The sequence below is a fragment of the Phoca vitulina genome, unplaced genomic scaffold, assembly GCF_004348235.1.
Source record: "Phoca vitulina isolate PV1807 unplaced genomic scaffold, GSC_HSeal_1.0 scaffold44, whole genome shotgun sequence".
In the NCBI taxonomy this organism is placed as follows: Eukaryota; Metazoa; Chordata; class Mammalia; order Carnivora; family Phocidae; genus Phoca; species Phoca vitulina.
The window spans coordinates 702,194-720,013 of NW_022589747.1; the positions used below are offsets into that span (position 1 = coordinate 702,194).

General features: G+C 57.7%; 1 protein-coding gene across 4 annotated transcripts in view; it reads left to right on the top strand.

The window, feature by feature from the left end:
* The window catches only part of CCM2 (CCM2 scaffold protein), a 45,566-nt gene that overhangs the window by 16,200 nt on the left and 11,546 nt on the right, over window positions 1-17,820 (top strand). Inside the window, exons 1-3 of one of the 4 annotated variants that reach the window (XM_032430494.1) lie at window positions 2,461-2,986; window positions 3,096-3,232; window positions 8,314-8,487. The exons of 1 other annotated variant lie outside the window; for it this stretch is intronic. In XM_032430494.1, coding sequence (XP_032286385.1) covers window positions 3,221-3,232; window positions 8,314-8,487 — 186 coding nt within the window. In that variant the 5' untranslated portion in view covers window positions 2,461-2,986; window positions 3,096-3,220. Of the gene's footprint in view, window positions 1-2,460; window positions 3,233-8,313; window positions 8,488-17,820 lie in introns of those variants that run through there. 2 more of the 4 variants (XM_032430493.1, XM_032430496.1) reach the window with 2 other exon arrangements.

The following is a 17,820-nucleotide window of genomic DNA, read 5'->3' on the forward strand; positions in this document are numbered from 1 at the left end:
GCCTGAGCTATCCTTGGTCTGAGCTGTCCCCTGCCTGAGCTGTCTCTTGTGTGAGCTGTCCCCTGCCTGAGCTGTTCCCTCCCTGAGCTGTCCCCCACTGCTGGCCAGAGGAGGGGACTTCTGAGCATCCACAAGGCGATGGCTGTGGTTCGTTCCTGTTCACCTTCGGCGACTGTTAAGGCACAGCGTTACTTTGACAGCTGTGACCAGAGAGAAAGGAGGCAGCATTTAACTTGGCTATTCTGACTGAACTGAGGATGTGTGGTGGGTGAGGGATGACACAGGGGTTCCAAATGAAACACTCAACCTGTTTCTTGTAGGTTTGCACTGAGCTTATTTTATTTGGGGAGTTGGGGTGCTGGGTCTTTGGCAATGTCGTGAGCTGTGGAGAACTAAGACTGCTGGTCAGAACTCATGTCCACCTTCATCCTCCCACTTGCTCTTCATTTTCTTCTTTTTCTTTTTAATCTTTTGTCAGTTTTGTTAGTTAATTTTCTTTTTTTTTTTTAAGATTTTATTTATTTATTTGACAGAGAGAGAGCGCAGAAGCAGGGGGAGCAGCAGAGGGAGAGGGAGAAGCAGACTCCCCGCACAGCAGGGAGCCCGATGCGGGGCTCGATCCCAGGACCCCGAGATCATGACCTGAGCCGAAGGCAGACGCTTAACGACTGAGCCACCCAGGCGCCCCTGCTGTTCTATTTTAATTTGGACCCATTGCTGTGTTGGCTCAGTGCGTGACTCACCCTGTGATTAGGTCATCGTGTGTCTGGGTCACTTGCATCGTCCCCTGGAGTCCACATCTTTTTCTCTCCTGGACACTTTTGCTGGTAGTACATCCTCTAGTATGTTTTTCAAAACGAGGTTTTAGGTGTAAACATTCCAAGGCACTTCAAATATGAACGTAACATTATTTTGCTTGAACTTGATGGACAGTTTGACTTCATATTAACTTCTAGGTTCAAAATAATTTCCCCTCAGAGCTTTACAGGGATGCTGCTCTGATCTTGTTCCGGTTCCCTCTTGGAGCCCTGCAGTCTTAGGAGGCTGGGTCTGTGTGTCTGGAGTCCATCTGTCCCCGTTGGCCTTGGTACGAGGGCTTTTCCGTCTGTAGAGCCCGTCCTTCATCGCTGTCTTCAGGGCTTGTGTCCCTTCTGGTCCCCTCCCAGGTCACCAACAGACTTTATGGGTCCAGCCTCTGTGACCTGTAGTATTTGTCATATCTTCCTATTTTCCATGTTTTGCTTTGTGTTCTAGGATGGGATGAGCCAACTTTTCACGTGAAAAGGCCACGTAGTGACTGTGTTAGGTCTCCTGGGCCCAGAGGTGAAATCAGGGATGTTGGTAGGTATTCTTCAAGCAGAGAGGAAACACATTTCCACAACAATTTTTTTTTTAAAGATTTTATTTATTTATTTATTTGAGAGAGAGCGCAAGTGAGCGAGAGAGAGCACGAGAGCAGGGTGAGGGGCAGAGAGAGAAGCAGACTCCCCGCAGAGCAGGGAGCCCGATGCGGGACTCGATCCCAGGACCCCGGGAGCATGACCTGAGCGGAAGGCAGACCTTTCACCGACTGAGCCACCCGGGCGCCCTCCACAACGTTTTCACTGGCGAAGAGCACAGTGTGATCACCGTCGAGGACAGTTTGCTTGTGATATGGCCCTACCGAGACCGGGGGATGGAATTGTCTTGGGGGCTGGTGCGTTGTTTGAGTGGGGTTCAGAGTGAGCGCTGTCGGCACACCGGCTGGAATGTCCGTTTGTAGGGGGTCTCGGCTGTGGGCTGCATCCCGGTCACTGGTTTCAGCCGTGGTCGTGGCTGCTCTCTGCTGGCCTCTGCATCTCGACACCCTTGCTTGCTGGGTGTTACCGCTGCGTTTGGGGGCAGCCCTCCCGAGACGCCTGCAAGGGGCCATGCGTCCGTCCCTGTGTCTGGTCTGCGGTGTCTGCCTGTGCGCTCGCTGGCCTTGCTCTTTCTTGCCCAGCGGGCAGCCGTGGCATCTGTGAAAGCAGGCCACCTGGCTGGGGCGCCACCGGGGTGTCTGGTAGTTGTGCCCATCCTGGCGGCCGCTCTGCACCGGCCCTCACCGGTCCTGCTGCACCGGGGTATCTTGGAGAAAGAAGGAGATGTTTGCACCCAGGGCACGTGCCGCCCCAAGTCCCTCAGGAGATAAAGGGACAGTCTGGTCGATGCCGGGCTTTATTTGAGCACATCTGGTTCGGGGCCACCTCCCCGTCCTGCGGCGCCTTCTGTGTCTGTGACGCGCGTGCTCGTCCTTGGGGCGATTGGGGTGATTGCTTCGGAGCCCTCGGTCTTCTCAGTCCAGAAGTACTGAACTTCAGTACAGTTTAAGTGGAACCATGTGAAAAGGCCATTTTTATGGGCAAAAATCTGTTGAAATGCCAGCACTTTGGTTTGGTTCATCCTAATAACAGACTTGTGTTGTGCTTGTTAAGTCTGTTGATCTGTGAGCACACATGGTCACTCTGATGAACCAGACGCTCACTTACGTAGCCTTTCCTGTTGACAGGCTGTTCTGGAATATTCCACGTCAGGCCTCCCCATCAGCACACCAGCTTCTGCTTTCTAGATGGGGAGGTTTGACCCTAAAGACGTTGAAAGGAACTTGCTCGGAAACATGCTCTTCTGTGTCACGTGGGGACCTCAAACTCGGGAGTCCCGGGGGGCACAGAGGCTGTTGCAGGCTGAGGGCTCCGTGGGCGCGCTCTGCCCCAGCCCTGAGCTGGGCGCGTGGGGCAGAGGTGACCACACACGGGTGGGGTCCGGGTTTGCCTGGTCACTCCTGTTAGCAGTGGAGTTGCAGAGTGGTTGGACTTCCAGAATAACGTCCTTCAGCGGACCACACAGCGCTGGCTAGAAATGCGGGGAGGCCGCCGTGGGCACGAGAGCTCCTGACCACCTCCAGCACACGGCGCTTTACTCGGATCTTTTTGTGCTCGCGGCCGTTGGATTTGGCCAGCAGTGGGAGGTGCGGCCTGTCTCTTACCCTTTTTAACAAACGGTAAACAGCTTCAGTGGGGTTTGCAGAAGGAAGCTGTGGTTTCTGGTCTTCCTGTTCATTCACATATTTTTTTCAGAGGGAGGGCTAACATCTGACCATATTTTTCAACAAGATCAGAAGTGAACAGAGGAGAATGCACAGTAACTTTCGGCAGAGGGGGAGGAACCAGAGCTCCTCCTCAGACTTTCCAGCGGGTGCCCCATGGAGAACGAGGTAGGTGCAAGTCCAGCGGGGAAGGAGCCGGCCAGAACGAGCGTGTGGGCCCGTCGGGGGTGTGTTCATGAGCCAGGGTGACCCAGGCCCACGATCCCCGCTTTCGGAAGAGGGGAGGAGGGTTCCCTCTGGCTTCCGGGTCTGAGAAGCGGTGGCTGGTGGCGGTCGGTGAACAGATGAGGAGGGCCCACCCGTCTTAACCCAAGGAGTAGGAGGCCTAGGTGTCCCATCTGCGGGGGAAGAGCAGGTTTCACGTGGATTTGTGGTTGGTTAGGACGCAGGATCTGAGTAGGAATGTGATTTAGGGAAAGGGTGAAGACAAAGAGCCCGCCGCACTGGTAGACACACACCCAGGATGTTGTCTGTGCCAGGACCCCACAGAAGGCGCCGTGCGCGTGCCCCCCACACAAGCCGTCGGGGGCCCTGAGGTGGGGGCCTTGCAGTCTGGGGAAGGCTGGAGGGCGCGGGCTGTGTCCTGCTCCTCCTGGGCATCTAGCCCCTCAAACAGGTTCTTTTCCCGTTGGTGGGCACTTCGTACTGAAGATTTCTTTAAAAGCGCATCTGTTGACCCGCATAGCCGAGAATGCTGGTAGTTAGTTGATATTAAGATGAGCCCTGGGGGTGAGTCTGGGGGCGCCTGGCTGCTCCGTTGGAGGAGCCTGCGACTCGTGATGTCGGGGTTGTGAGTTCGAGCCCCGCACGGGGTGTAGCGAACACTTAAAAGTCTTAAAAACAAGAAAAGGTCGGCAGTGTTGCCGCACGGGCGTGACACGAAGGTGCTCTGTGGCTAGAAGCTCGAGGGAGAGGATGTGCCACGGTGCCGAGTGCGCCCGCTGGCTGCCCGGCCTCGGGTTTCTGCCGCAACGGGCCTGCGAGCTGTTTGCCCGACCGCCGCTCTGGCCTCGGTGCCTCCCCCGGGCTTGACCGCAGCCCTGCGCGGCCCTGACCGCTGCGTGCAGCTGCCCGTCCGCCGGGCCCCGGGGAGGGACGGAGGCTCCCTCACGTTGCAGCCTCAGGGTCGGGCATCTGCCACGCACTTGTTAGACATTTGCTGAATGCTGGACTTAAGGACACCCGCGGCCTTGCACTTGGAAAGTGTTTGTTTGGGGGCAGTTTTGTATTAACTAAAGGATCGGTAAGATAGTCCTCGAGGACGTGTGGACCTGCACCAAGGCGCTCAGGGTGCTCTGCGCAGTCCCTCGCCTCCTGGCTGCTGGGGACTCGTGCAGGGCCTGCCGAGCCTGTGCTGTGCACATGCAGCCAGCTGGTGTGTCGCCTCACGATTAACTCTGGTCTCAGGTGGAGACCACTGCCCCACGAGTGGTTGTGCTGGTTCTTTCAGAGATGCATTGCTCGTTGTCAGTTAGATGCTCCGGCAGAGATGTTAGCCTCCGAGAATTTACGTAGGAGACACACTTGCTCAGAGCCCGGACGCCCCAGGTGAGCAGAGAAGCCGAGCTTCAGCCCTGCAAAGTCAGGGCCTCCTCTGGGAAACGCTCAGCAGCCAGAACTGAGTGTTTAAGAGCGACCTTCTAGGTCCCCAACTTCAAAGGTGGTTTCAGCACGGAATGGAAGATATTGTAAGACTAGGTAAGGATCTAGGGCTCGTTTCCAAGCCAGTCCAGAAAGTTCCCCTCGGTTACAGAAATGGCAGGTGTTCTGTATGCCACGCAAGCCTCGCATCCCTGCCCCCGCCCCGGACCTGGACCCTCAGGGTCCCTTCTCTTCACAGCAGATTTAGGCTTAGGTGGACCCCAGGCCACACCCAGTGCCGGGCTCCATTCTTGAAGGGAAATTGTACTCAGCATCGTGCTCCTTCTGGGGGCTGAGTTCATCCTTTGCCTTCTGGGGTCAGGGATCATGAGATCCTTTTGGTGATAACGATGAACATCAGCGCTCAGTAAAAATTCCTGTTGAGCGAAGAAGGGGCGCTGGCACTACTAGAAACGCTTTTAAAACTCGACGTCTTGAACTGCAGAATATTCCAGAAATTAAAGGATCTGTGATCGTGTTCGGGAACCCTGCTTCTGGGTCAGAATATTCTGAATTGTCTCTCCATGTGTTTTCTTAGCCAGAACCTCACTTTACATTTTCACGTTGAAGAGCGACGTCCGTTCCCAAAGCCGGGTGTCCTCTTGGTCGCGGCGTGTCTGGAGAGGCGGAGGGCCCCGCGTCCTGCGGCCGGCAGGGAACTCGCCGCTGACCCGAGCTCGGGTGGCAGTGGGAAGGGGCAGCTTTGCCGCGATCTGTTCCTCTACCAGTGGTTTCAGTGTTCCACTTTCTGGGAAAGCTCGTGCACCACTCAGGTAAAAGCCGGTGGCGTGGGCATTCAGGGCTCCGCACGGAGGCTGTCCCCACCGGGCCGTGCTTGGCCAGCGGGTTGTGCGTGGGGCCTGCAGGGCGGGTGCCCCCCGGGCCTCGCGGGCTCGGGCTCGTGCCTTGTTGCCATGGCGACACCTTTGAAGGCAGGGCGGTTGCCACTGACGTTCGCCTCCGGGGCGGCAGGTTTCCATCCTGCGTTCAGCGCCTGCTCACCTGCTTTGGGCTCACTTCCCGGCCTGCCTGTGCCCTCCTGACATAGGAGCCGTCTCGTTCCCCCACGGGGCCTTCCCCACGCCTGGCCAGCGTGGGCGCCGAACGTTCGCTGACCAGCACTTACCCCTCCCCCGGGTGCCAGGATCCCGCGCGGGGTCCCAAGGGGTGGCGGCCGAGGAGGACGGGGTGGGGCTCCGCCTCGGGAGTGGCGGCCCTTGGGCAGGCGGGGGCCTCTGGAGTGGGCTGTCCGGGTTTTCTCGCGCTGCAGGGGCCGCACAGGGGCCGCTGACCCGCCCGCAGAGGGTCTGTGTTCAGGGTGGGCTGCAGGGCTGAGGCCCGGGGTCCCTCCCAGCACGGGCCAGTTGTGTGTGCTGACTGTGATTTTGTGAGCTGTACCTCACGCACAGAGGGGCGGCGTGGGCTGCCTGCGATCTGTGGATCTGGTGATTTGCCGTGGGCGTCACGGTCAGAGGCCGACCTCGGCAGACCTGTCCTCTCAGAGCTGGTTTCCGTTGCTCCCAGGAGCAGAGGCGGAGAGAGGTGGGAGAGCGCGTGTGAGTGGCTGTGTGCGCCACTGGTTCAGACCCGCCCGCAGCCTGTGCCCCGGCTGGTCACGATCCGGGAGGGTGAGCCTTGTGGGGTCGCCAGGGAGACATGGTGTGAGCACAGATGTCTGCGTCTGTGGGGCTCGCACGTCTCGAGAGGGTCAAGGTTTGCACGTGCCCTGTCACAGGAACTGGGAGGTGCTCTGTGTACGGAAGGCGGGGGTCAGGAATGGCCCTGCTGACCAGGGTGCGGGCCAGAGAGGCAGCCCCAGTCCCGCGTGGCCTGCCTGCCTGGGGTAGGGCTGGTGAAACGTGGTGTTCGCTTTACCACATTTCCAGGGTCATTTGCAACTTAAAATGTCCTGTAGGTGTTTGGCCGATTGCAGGTGACCGTTTCCCACCATTCCCCACATGTGCCGCACATAGCGCCCACCTGCTCTGAGGCCCCAGGCTTTCACGCAGAGCACCCCCCACTCTTGGCCACGCCCCTAAATTGTGCAGGCCTGAAACTCCCAGGGGTTGAAGAGAACAGAGCCTGGACAGACCCCAGGGGCGGGCAGGCTCCCCGGAGATGCTCCCTTCCTTCTGCAGTGCGTCCGTGTGCCTCTGAGGCCCTGGGCATCTTGTCTCAGCTGAAGCGTGAGCATCTGTAGGCAGGAGGGGCTCTCATCCTTACGTAAAGAACTTGCTGAGGTGGAAACTGGAAATATAAAGAGTAGAGAGATAAGTAAATGAAGCTCCGTGGAGACATCATCCAGCTTCGGTGGCAGCCTTAGCCCACTCACCCTGGAGGGGCTCCATGGAGGGGTGTGGGAGTGGGAACCAGGAGGTGCTCCAGGGTGTGTGGGCGGGGTGCTGCTCCAGGGAGGGGAGGGGTGCTCTAAGTCAGGGAGGGGTGCTCCCAGGCGGGGGAGCTGCTTAAGGGCAGAGTGTGCTGGTGGGTGCAGGTGGGAGAGACCCCGAGGCCTTGGCTGCCTGTGTGGGGGGTCAGTGCACCTGTTTACCCACCGCCTGCGAGGCTGATGGGTTGGTGAGGAGCCTCACGGCTTCAAAGGTCACGGCACTGGTTTGTGCGGGACTCGGCCTACGGCTGAACTTCCCCCATGCGCAGGAGAAACTCGTAAGGACCGTTCGGTGACAGAGGTATGTAGCTCGTCTCTGTTGTTCCTGTGAGCGTGGGTCCGAGCCGAGCCTGTGGGTCCTGGCTACGGTTGGGCGCCGGGCCGTCTGGGCAGGTGGGCTGCCTCCTTGGTCTGAGGGGGACTTTGGGTCCCTGTGTGGTAGTTCCCTGCCCAGGCCGTGCATTGGCATCTCGTTTTCTCTGGTTTGTATTCCTTTGGGTTGGCTGGAAGCAGTGAGCCTGCACCTGTCCGCGAGCAGGTGTGCGGTGACCACGGCAGGTGAGGGGCTCCCTGGCAGGGTCCCAGGGAAGGGACACCAGGCCTGCTCCTGGGCCCCCTGGCTCACGCTCTGTAGGTTTGCTTTGCTGGGAGGATTAGCCTCCCTCGTGCGCGTCGCCCAGTGTGGTCAGCCCCCGGGGCAGGGAGGCCCTGGCGGCGGGAAGGGCACGCGGCGCGCAGGCGTGGACACAGGGAGCAGCTGGGCTCTCGGCTGCTGAGCTGCATCCTCTGTTGAGGCCGCGGTGCCTGCCCCGGGCTCCTGGAGCGAGGGGACCTGCTGGAGCCAGGGGCTGGGCTGGCGCTACGTTGCTGTCTTCTGGGGGGATTCTCCCCCGTCCTGCCCTCCCCTGAGCCGCGAGATTACTCGCCCGGAGAGCGCGCCCTTGCCCTTCGGAGCGGCCCCCCACTCCACGGCCCGAGGCGGCACCGGCCCCTCCCCCAGCCCCAGCGGCATTCTCGGTACCGTCCTCCCCGGGCCGCACGCGCAGCCCCTTTGCATGGGGACCGTGGTGGTGGCTCGGCCACTTTGGCTTGTGCGCCGTGGGGGCCCCCGGAGCCTTCGTGAATAACGACCTCCAACCCTTGCCGTTTCTGCCTGCAGCCTGGAATTGTGTCGCCGTTTAAACGAGTATTCCTAAAAGGTGAAAAGAGTAGAGATAAGAAAGCGCATGAGAAGGTGACAGAGCGGCGCCCTCTGCACACTGTGGCGCTGTCCCTGCCCGAGCGCGTGGAGCCCGACAGACTGCTGAGCGACTACATCGAGAAGGAGGTGAAGGTAAGTCCGGCCGCCCGATGCGCCGCCCGCCCACACGCCGGCGCTGCTGGGGCGGGTGACCGCTCACGCTCCGCGCTCCTGTCTGCTGGCCCCATTTCCAGCTCTTTCTATGGGAGCAGCCGCCTCCTTTCTCTCGAGGGCGGGCGTGTGTTTGTGTTCCGCGTTTGTGGTCACGGCCAAGGGCGTGGGTCTCCCAAACCCTGTCCAGTCCTGTGTGCAGGCACCTGCGGGTAAGCGTGGCGCACGCGGCCCCCAAACACGCTGGGTGAAAGTGAGCCAGGGCGAGGGGCTGCGGCCTCGAGGTCGGGGGGGGTCCGTCAGGAGCGTGGTGCCTGCGCTTGGAGGGGGCGCCGGGGAAGGTGGGGGAGCGGAGTTCACGGAGCCAGCCGGGACCGAGGGCTCTCAGAGGATGCAGTGGTCCAGCCCGACCCCCGGCCGGGGAGGGTGTGGGGTGGTTGGTGTCCTTGGAGGGGTTTCTGCTCTCGCCTGGCCATCAGGTGACAGGGGAGGTGGGTGGTGTCCCTGGCAGAGACGGGGGACTGGGGAGGCTCAGGCGTGGGGACACTTGGCACAGAGGAGGGTTGGAGCGACCCCAAGTGAAGACCACATGAAGCCCGTGTACGGAGTGGAGAGTCCCCCGCCCCTCTCCCTGCCGAGCTTCCAGAACGCCTGCCCACACGCGGGTCCCCAGGGTGCCTTCAGGGGGAAGCCGGGGTTACCGCCCACCAGCCTGAGCGCAGCTGCGGCCGGTGACCCTGCCCGTGCGCATGGCTTCTGTCAGGGGCAGCGCGGATTCATACACGTCCAAGGACATAGAGCCCACGGCAAACACGAGAGGCAAGTGTGAATGTGGCCGCAGCCACGCAGGAAACGGGGGGTGTGTGAATGTAATGTCCTCGGAGAGGTAAGAGCAAACACCGTGAACTCTGAGGTAACAGGCTCCACTTCTAAATAAAGAGCTGCAAACGGGGCTTTTGGAACGAGAGGTACGTCCGTGTGTGTCTTAAAGCGTTCGTTACAGGGGTTGAATGAAAGTCAGGAAAGGCACCCAGAAAGAATGACCGGAAGGTGAAGAGAGAGGGAATTAGCGGGAGACAGAAAGAGCAAAAGGAGATTGTAGGGTCGACCCCGGAGGCCCCGCAGGGGTGGAGGAGGAGAGGCGGCCTCCGGGCGGTGATGCGGGACCTGTTGCAGAGTGTGACCTCGCAGGATGAAGGGGTCCCGCCACGGTGACCAGGCCGACCCTGTTCTGAGGGAGCCACCGGAGGACATGCTGCCTCACAGCATGGGACACACCACGAAGGCGGACACGTGGGTCCAGGGCCAGGGTTCCACCCAGAAAGGAGCCGGGAGGATTCCGGGCACGGTGGAAGAGCCCAGGCCCTGGCGAGACTCAGGACTGGGCCCGAGTGCCTGTGGGAGAGGGGACAGGATGTTTTTTATGTGTTTGGGTAGGGGCTGGGGAAGAACTGGGGAGAGTCAGAGCCGTGCCTGAGGACAGGGCAGGTGCGGGAGAAGGTGGCCCCTATTAAGCCCCGAAAGGTAAAAGTTGGGGATTTCTGCTTCCAGAAGGTGGGGTGCACGTACGTGCCTCTCCCTGGGCCTCTTTCTTGGCACAGCTACAATCCTGGATGTTGCGCATGCAGCGACCTCGAGCTCCTCTGCAATGCAGACCCACAGGGACCTGGGGGCCCAGGTGAGGCCCCAGCTGAGGCCCCCAGCTTCCCTTTGTCCTCATGTATCCCAGGCGTGGAGTCGAAGAGGCCGGCAACACAGAAGCACAGACAGGCGTGGACAGACCCCAGTGAAAGCCACTCCGTCTGGACGAAAGACCAGCAAAGGGGTGCCAGCCAAGGCCGAGCGGCGGCCAGCGCCCACCCCAGAGGAGGCCAGGCCGGGAGCAGGGACTTTCTCCCCTGATGAACCCGGGTGGGACTGGGGTGTCCGTGGGGTCCCAGGGGAGCCAGAATGCCTGCCATGACCCGCGGGACAGAGGAGCCCCCTTGGCGGCAGCCATGGGACCAGAGAGCGCTTTCCAGCGCTTGCGTCGTCGGAGTCCTGGCCGGAGGGGCCGAGAAACTGTTCCAGGGAGTCGTGTCCGAGATGTCACTCATTTGGCAAAAGACAAACGTAGCGATTTAAGAAGTGGAGTGTACCGCAAGCAGGGCGAACCCGGAGCAGTCCACACCGATGTGTCACCGTGAAACTTGTCAAGAACAGGGCCGGAAGGTCTGGAGAACGGTGAGGAGAGTGCTTCATCCACAGGCAGAAGGGGGTGCCGGCCTCCGTAGGGCCGGCTAGCACGCGCACCAGCTCCCCCGGAGTCCCCCCCGCCCCATCATGTCCGGAGGGCTGGCACGGCTGGCTTGGATCGCTCTGTGACTACTGAGGACACTCCGGCTCTCGTCTGGATCTCCAGGCCCGCCTGCTCTCCCTGGAGGATTCCCTCCCGTGTCCAGGGAATGGATGCCAGGGCTACAGTCTCTCCTGGAAAGAGAAGGGGCGACTTACTCTGAAGGGGCGTGGGGCTGGCTCAGGATCCCAAGAGGGAGCCATCGTATCGACAGGCTGAGGTAGAAATCTCAAGGGGTCCTATCAGTTGATGCAGAAAAAACAAGCAACACCCATTCATGATGGAAAAACTCAGGAAGACAGGATGTGTGTATGAGCCACGATACGCGTCCAAAGTGGGCACCAAAATTAAAAATGAAATACCATTTACAGTTACTTCAGAAACAGAAAGACAGGTACAAATGGAACCAGACGTGTATGGGATTTCCCGAGCACATAGTAGGGGCGCAGGGAAGCACAGATCTGCATGTTGGGGACCTGCCGCATTGGCGGGTGGGGGACTCAACCAGGTCAGTGTGTCACGTATCCCCAGGCCCACGCGCCGCTCGATGCAATCCTTATCAAAATCCCAGCGAGTTTCTTGTAGATCCGAAGATGACTGTAAAATGTATATGGAAAGGGAGAAGAAGCAGAATCACCGAAGAGGAAACGAGAGGAGCCAGGCCGTCTGCTCCCACGCGGTATCGGCAGACGACCCACACTGACACGCCCCGCTGGATTCTGACGAAGGTGCAGACGCAGCGTTGACGGGAAGGACGGTCTCAGCACGGTGCCGGAGCTGCTGGACACCGCAGAGGAAACGTGACCCTCAGCCCATGCTCCACACCCGTATGTGCAAAGATTCACTTGGGATGGACTGGAGCTGGCCGAGACGCTGCGGGCGGGACAGGCGAACCCCTTCCTGGAGTATGCATCCGTCCTCACCAGGAAAGAGCGGGGCTGACCGGCCACCCAGAGCCTGGTTGGCCCCCTCGAGGGACGGCGCCTTTTGGGGACCGCAGAGTCTGCCCCAGGGACAGGGACTGTGTGCATTGGCCTGTTCCCAGCTAGGTGAGCCCAGCTTGGCCTCCGCCTTCCATCAGCTGCGCGTAGGCTGAGCCAACGGGGAGGGCCTCGTGCGTCTCTACGGGGGTCCCGCGGCTCTGGGGTAGGACCGTGACTGTGCTTTGCTCCATCCCGGATGGTGGATGGGAGTGGCTCCTGGCGGCTTTGGAGAGGAATGTGTTTGTCCCATGAGCTCACCTTCTCTCACAAAGAATCTGTCTAGCTCCCTCACGCAGGCCACGGCCACGGCCCACCAGTTCTGCATAGCCAGGCTGGGCATGAGGTGGAGCCCGCCGTCCCCGCGCCACATGAGTGTTGGAGGGCAGCTCGCATCTCTGCTGTGGCCACTGGCAGTGACGCTGTTCCTGCTTCGGAACCGTGGCCAGGGGCAGCAGCGGGATGAGTTTCAGGGGCTGCCACGTGGCCTTGCGTATGGCAGTAGGTCCCGCATTCTGGAGGCTGCTAAGCACGCCTGCTCCTGTTACATGGGGGACGTGGGTCTGGCTGCCGAGGACGCGCCGTGCGCACATCTGGGCCTGGCCCCTACGCCCCCGCCCCGGCAGGACCTCGTGGGCCGTCCAGGTCCCAGGGTGCTGGCACCGTCTCCAAGCCTCCCTCCAGGGGCCCTGGGGGCATCTCTGCAGCGTGTCTGCCCGGGGAACTGCAGGTGCCTTCTCCTGGGGCTCCGTCTCTCCTTCAGCCACATTTCTGCGGCTGGGACCCGTGTCAGGGATCGATCCTTTATGCCCGAGCCGTGTGCTGGGCGGCGTCCTCGTGTGTGCAGTAGGTGGCTCCCGTGGGCTCCGTGGCCCCCGCAGGCCACACCCCACTGCCCCTCCGCGGCCATTCCTGCGGCTCCTGCCAACTGCCTGGCGCTGCTCCCCGGGTCCTGTTGTCCGCTCGCTCCCAGTTCTGTGAGCGTCTCCTGCCGTCAGCTGCACCTTCTCGGAGCTGCTTGTCCTCCAGAGCAGGGTGTCTTCCCGGCCCTCCCAGGGAGCAGGGGGAGCCGCGGCGTGGGGTTCCCCGTCTTACACGGGTGGGCCCACCTCTGAGCCTTTCCAAGCCTTCTCCCACAGTTTGCCACGGTGTGTGTGTGTGTGTGTGTGGTCTGTCGCCCAGCAAGTGGGGCTGGGCCACTTGGGCAGGCCTGGCGTGTTGAGAAGTCGTGCACCCGCCCTGGTGTCCCCGACCCTGTGTGAAAATCCTGCCCTTCCTTCCGTCAGGCCCCGCTCTGCTGCGGGGATCTTGCCGACCGAGGCCAGTGGTGGGTGGACGTTGTCGGGGGGCCACCTTGGGCTCAGTATAAAAACGGACTTCCGTTGTGTCCCGTCAGCAGTGGTTTTTGGAAGCACTTCCTGTGTCTGGAGCTGGAGCGTGAGCTCGCCAGCGGCCTCGGCGCCGGCTGTGGTCCCCGGAGGGCGGCGGGAGGGCAGCGGGGTGGGTGGTGCCTGAGACGGTCTGGCGGCCTCATCTCCCACCTCGCCGATGCCGGCCGTTGACAGATGTGACTGCTAGTCACGCGCCCCTCGGGGCCTCTCACGCTCCGTCACGTTCTCCCCTGTAGCCGTGCCCTTGACGGGCTGGGATCCGCTGCTCGGCCCGGCGCCCCGCGCCTTGTCCCCCGCGCTGGGTGTGGGCCAGCCGCTGACCTCGAAGGGGACCTTGCAGGACGATGGGACAGGAATGGTAAGCCCTGTCCAGCAGGCACACCTTGTCCCATCTGGATTTGGAACAAGGATGACAGCTGCAGTGAAAATGTTGTTCTACCGAGAATTATGTTACTGTGAAGCAAATCTCAAATGAATGGCGGCTCGCCTTCCTATGAAGGAAGTAGGATCCTCTCCGGAGATGTGCCAGCTGGGTTTGCAGCCCGGTGGCGCTAAGAGATAAGGAGGAGACGGGTGACGGGTGACATCACCCCCCCAGGCCACGCGGCGGGGGCAGTCCCCGGGCAGTCCTCGGGCAGTCCTGCGCATGCGCACCGGGGCAGTCCTGCGCATGCGCACCGGGGCACTGTCGTTGCCGCCAAGCACCGTTCACAGACAGGAGCGTGCTGCCTAGGATTCAAAAAAAGTTGTGAGCAAATGAAATTATTGAAGAAAGCTAATAAGATACTTTTTTATTGCGGCAAAATATACACAACAGGGGCGCCTCGGTTGCTTCAGCTCAGGTCATGACCTGCATCGGGCTCCCTGGCCGGCGGGGAGTCTGCTTCTCCCTCTGCCTCTGCCGCTCCCCCTGCTTGTCTGCTGTCACTCTGTCAAATGAATAAATAAAATATTAAAAAAAAAAATATATATATATATATACACATGACAAAATTTGTCATTTTAACCCATTTTGACCACGTTTAAGTGTGCGGTTCCGTGGCATTAAGCACACTCACGTTGTTGTGCGGCCTCCACCGTCCTGTCTAGAACGTTCTCATCTCCCCGAACGGAAGCTCTGTCCCCTTGAAACCCCAGCCCCCGTGCCGTCCCCCGCCCCCCACTCTGGTCTCTCTGTGGATCTGACCGCTCTGGGGACCTCGTGCACGTGGAGTCACGCGGAGTGTCCCTCTGTGACCGGCTCCTTGCACTCAGCTTCGCGTCCCCCTGGTGTGGCCGTGTTGCAGCAGGTGCTGGAACTTTCTTTTTAACACTGAGCACGACTCTGGTGTATACACACCCCCGTTTCACTGACCCGTTCGTCCATCACTGACGTGGCGCTGGTTCCGTAGTTTTTGACTGTTGTGAACACGCTCCTGTGACCGTGGGGGCACGAGTGTCCGTTCAGTCTCTGCTTTAGCTTTACTGTCGTCGTCAGGTAGGTCCACGCCCAGCGTGGAGCCCAGCCTGGGGCTTGAACTCGTGACCCTGAGATCAAGACCTGAGCTGACATCGAGTCGGAGGCTCAGCCACCTGAGCCAGCCAGGCGCCCCTCGCTTCCTTGTGACAATACATGGAACAAGGTTTCCCATCTTCACCGTCTTTAAGTGCACAGTCTGGAGCATTAAGTACATTCGTGCTGTTGGGTAGGCGTCACCACCATCCGCCTGCGTCTCTAAGTCTCTTCCCCTCGTAAACCCAAAGCTCTCCCAACGCAAAAACTCCCCCTCCCACAGCCCCTGCCAGCCGCCGCTCTAGCAGGAGTCTGAGCACTCTGAAATTACATAGGAAAAAGACAAAATATTTTTGTCAAGGGATAAGATAGCCCGCTGAAAACTTATTCACAATGCCACTGTAAACATTAGTAAACATTAAAATATTCGCATAATTATGTGCTCAAAAATCCTATAAAAAGTGGAAGACTTATTACAGCTGTAGTTTTCAGTCAACTACACTTCCTTTCACAATTTATTTTGTCCCATTTACACCTTTAAACCTGGGCACACTGCTGAACATATACTTTGGCAGTTCTAAAAAGCAAGTGCTTCCACAAAAATAAAACAACAACAACAATAAAAAAAAACAACAACATAAACCCCCGACTCACCTCGTATAAGTGGAACCACACAGGATTTGTCTTTTTGCGACAGGCTTATTTCACTTGTGTAATGTCCTCAAGGTCCATCCCTGCCGTGGCACACTGCAGGGTTCCCTTCCCGTTTGAAGGCTGAGTCACGTTCCACTGTGTGGATGGACCACAGTTGGTGTTGCCCCTCATCCGTCGATGGACACCGGGTTGCTTCCGTGTTCTGGTTATTAGGAATGACACTGCTGTGAGTGTGGGTGATTTCTTTGAGATCCTGCTTTCAGTTTTTTTAGATGTCTACCCGGAAGTGGAATTGCTGGGTCATACAGTGATTCTATTTTTCAGTTGTTTTTTTTTTTTTTAAGATTATTTATTTATTTGGGAGAGAGAGATACAGTGAGAGAGGGAACACAAGCAGGGGGAGTGGGAGAGGGAGAAGCAGGCTTCCTGTGGAGCAGGGAGCTCGATGCGGGGCTCGATCCCAGGACCCTGGGACCATGACCTGAGCCGAAGGCAGACGCCCAACGACTGAGCCACCCAGGCGCCCCTATTTTTCAGTTTTTGAGGAATTAACACACTGTTTTCCCAGCAGCCACACCATTTCACGCTCCCACCAGCAGTGCGCCAGGCTTCCCTTTCTTCCATGTCCTCGCCAGCACATTATTATTATTATTATTATTTTTTTAAGATTTATTTATTTATTTGACAGAGAGACACAGCGAGAGAGGGAACACAAGCAGGGGGAGTGGGAGAGGGAGAAGCAGGCTTCCCGCTGAGCAGGGAGCCCGATGCGGGGCTCGATTCCAGGACCCCGGGATCATGACCTGAGCCGAATGCAGACGCTTAACGACTGAGCCACCCAGGCGCCCCTTATTTTCTGTTTTGATGGGAGCCATCGGAATGGGTGTGTGAAGTAGTCTCTCATTGTGGCTTTGATTTGCATCTCCCTAATGACTAGTGTTGTTGAGCATCTTTTCATGTGCTTATTGGCCATCTATATATTTTCTTCAGACAAATGTCTGTTTTAAGTCCTTTGCCTATTTTTTAAACAGGTTGTGTAGTTTTTTGGTTGTTGAGTTATAGGAGTTCTTTATATATTCTGGATATTAACTGCTTATCAGACGTAAGGTTGCAAATACCGGCTCCCATTGGTTGGTTGTCATCCCACTTTATTGATTATGGTCTTTGATGCACAAATGTTTTTAATTTTGGTGAGGTCCAATTTATCTGTTTTCTTTTATTGCCTGTGCTTTTGGTGTCATAACCAAGAAATCATTGCCAAATCCAATGTCATGAAGTTGTTTCTCTGTTTTCTTCTAAGACTCTTAGAGCTTTAGGTCTTACATTTAGGTGTTTGATCCATTTGAATTAATTTTTGTATGTGGTGTGAGGTAAGAGACCAACTTCATTCTTCTCTGTGTGGAACTCTAGTTTTCCCAGCACCATTTGTTGAAAAGACTGTCCTTTCCCTATCGATGGTCTTTGCTGCCTTGTCAAAAATCAACTGACCATGTATGTGAGGGTTTCTTTCTGGACTGTGTTCTATTCCATCAGTCTGTATGTTTTTCCTTATACCAGGATCATATTGTTTGGTTATTATGGCTTTGTAGTAAGTTTTGAAATCAGGAAATGTGAGAATAGATGAAATTTAATATTGATCAATGTAAAGAGGCATTTGCATTTGGTTTACACATGCGCATAGGAAGCAGATGGAAAGGCACTGGCCAGCTGCCGCTCTGTGGAAACGTTCTGGAATGTTTATTGGTGAGAAGCTAAGTATGAGCCAGTGCTTACGTGTGCTGCTTATTTATTCTCAAACTGCTCTTTCAGAGGGAGATTCCCAGCCCTAGAGAGGGTGGGGAAACCAATGCACAGTTTAGCTTTATTCCCTCTCCCCAGCCCCCAACTTAGAGAAGATGAAATAGAAAACTTTTCAGAATGAGTGTATGTCTCCTGCAGGGCTGCCCAGCCCACACGGACAGTTGCTGAAAGCAGCTTTCCTGAAGTTTCAGCTGCTTGACTTGTACCTGCCGCCGTGTTCTGGATGCATGTCCGCCGGCTCCTCTTCTGTGTGAGCGGGCGATTGATTGCCTGGCACGGCCCTGGGCGGACCAACTTGGGCCACTGTGTGTACCTTACCTGCACCTGGTAATCCCCAGAGTGACCTGCCTGTTTGGTTTCTCAGTCGGAGAGAGCGTCTGCAAACAAACACGGCTTGATTTCTTCCTTTCCAATCTGTACCTTTTTTTTTCTTGTCTCATTGCATTAGCTCGGACTTCCGATACAGTGTTGAAAAGCAGTGGTGAGAGAGGACATCCTTGTATTACTCCTGATCTTAAGCAATCTTCAGGCATCTCACTTGTTAATTAGGATGTGAGCTGTAGGTATTTTTACATGTGCTGTATCAATTTGAGGAAGTTTCTTTCTATTCCTCGTTTGATGAGAGTTTTTGTCATGAATGGGTGTTGGATGTTGTCAGATGCT